Source organism: Rhincodon typus, chromosome 44 (genome assembly GCF_021869965.1).
Source record: "Rhincodon typus isolate 14 chromosome 44, sRhiTyp1.1, whole genome shotgun sequence".
NCBI lineage: Eukaryota > Metazoa > Chordata > Chondrichthyes > Orectolobiformes > Rhincodontidae > Rhincodon > Rhincodon typus.
In genome coordinates, this window is record NC_063375.1 from 953,192 (window position 1) to 954,990 (window position 1,799).

Consider the following 1,799-nt stretch of genomic DNA (forward strand, 5'->3'; position numbering starts at 1 on the left):
CATTAGTGAACCAGATGGGTTTTTCCAACAATCGTCAATGGATTCACGGTCATCATTAGATTCTTAATTCCAGATATTTATTCAATTCAAATTCCACCATCTACCCTGGTGAGATTTGAACCCGGGTCCCCAGAACGTTATCGGGGTCTCTGCATTAACAGTCCAACGATAATACCACTGGGCCATCACCTCCCCTATTGACTCTGTCCTAAGGCTGGGCTTTGTCTTTGTGTATCCTGTGAGATTTCTATGTGTCCAAAGTTAATCATTGACTGGTTAGCATGTCTGTAGCCATGGGGATTTCTGTTAAAGCAGTGCGTGAGAGGTAATGCTGAAACACTACTGCATTTTTCTTTATTTTGCCAGCCAGCAAAAAAAACCTCCTCCAGCCCCTAAACTCCCTCCGTATCACTGTTTCCTCCTCTAACCCCTACACCCACTCCCTATCTCTGTCACCTCCTCTAACCCCTACATCCCCTCCCTATCTCTGTCACCCCCTCCAGCCCCCTCCCTATCTCTGTCACCCCCTCCAGACCCCTACAACCCCTCCCTTTCTCTGTCGCCTCCTATGGCTCTCAGCGATCTCCACGCGGCACTCATTCCAGCATTTTGGGGGTGTTGGCTTGAGTGCGTGTGCATGTCTGGGGCTCCGAGCTGTGGAATTCTAACATTTCTGCGACCCACCCTCCCATCCCCCCCACGCCCCACACCCCCCACCTTTGCCCGTGTATCCAAAATATCCCTCCAAATCTTCTGCTCACCGCTCCCTTATCTCTCCTGACCTATCTCGGGGGTAGGATGGGAGGGTGTTGGTGAGCGGGAACCTGGCACGGTTGTGTAGAGGAGCGAGACAGGTAGTCAAGTGGCACACTGTCGAAAGAGAGGGTGTGGGAGAGGAAATGAGGTGCCTCGCTCCCAAATAGCCACTCACCTTTTGAGTGTTCTCTCCCCCTGGACAGGGATGAAGTAGGGGAAGAGATAAGGGGCGACACACGTGGAGACCACCAAGCACAGCAAACTCTTCAGCAGACTTCCCGACACCTTCATAAACCAGCTGCGGGTCTGCGGGGAGAGGCACACAGACACACCGTCAACGGCCGACATATCGGAGTGGGCGCCGGAGGGTCGGGGCTTAGGGAGCGGCGCTGTCGGAGGGTGAGGGAGCGGGCGCTGTCGGAGGGCCAGCGCCAAGGGAGCGGGCGCTGTCAGAGGGGGACTGTCGGAGGGTCAGCGCCGGGGGTGAGGGGGCACACTGTCAGAGCGGGAGTGAGCAGGTCAGTGCCGAGGGAGCAGGTGCTGTCGGAGGGCGTGTGAGGGGGTCAGCGTCGAGGGACCGCCGCACTGTCGGAGGGGGAGTGAGGGGGTCAGCGCCGAGGGTCCCAGACACACTCACCATCCTCTGGCTTTCCACTGCCTTCATGTAACTGCTGAAGTTTATCCAAGGCCCGAAGATCACTGTCCCCACAAAGTAGATGTAGCCCATAAATGCGACTGGGGAAGGCATCGCGATGACCGTGCCCCGATCGAGGTCGAAGCCCAGGGAGATGGCTTTCATGGCCACAATCATCTGTGCGCCTGGAAGGGGCTCCCAGGGTGAGGGGAAAGACATCAGAAAGGACACAGATACCACCTCCTGCACCCACCCAATACAGACTTTAATGTGAGACACAGCCAGGGGAATGCACCGTGAGAAAGTTGTCTCAGGGTTTCCATAAACAATATACATCGACTTACCTCTGTCCACCTTCATTGTCGCCTTCCGGACACAGGGGGTCGCGCGCACACGCTCACGCACGGGC

The 1,799-nt window shown here is 56.1% G+C and overlaps 2 protein-coding genes across 2 annotated transcripts in view; both read right to left on the reverse strand.

The window, feature by feature from the left end:
- The window catches only part of ftsj1 (FtsJ RNA 2'-O-methyltransferase 1), a 39,882-nt gene that overhangs the window by 26,853 nt on the left and 11,230 nt on the right, over nt 1-1,799 (reverse strand). The window lies entirely within an intron of this gene.
- porcn (porcupine O-acyltransferase) overlaps nt 1-1,799 on the reverse strand; it is a 7,425-nt gene that overhangs the window by 1,468 nt on the left and 4,158 nt on the right. The window contains 2 exon segments of the mRNA XM_048619932.1: nt 932-1,062; nt 1,394-1,630. Of these exon segments, the coding sequence (XP_048475889.1) occupies nt 932-1,062; nt 1,394-1,630 (368 nt within the window).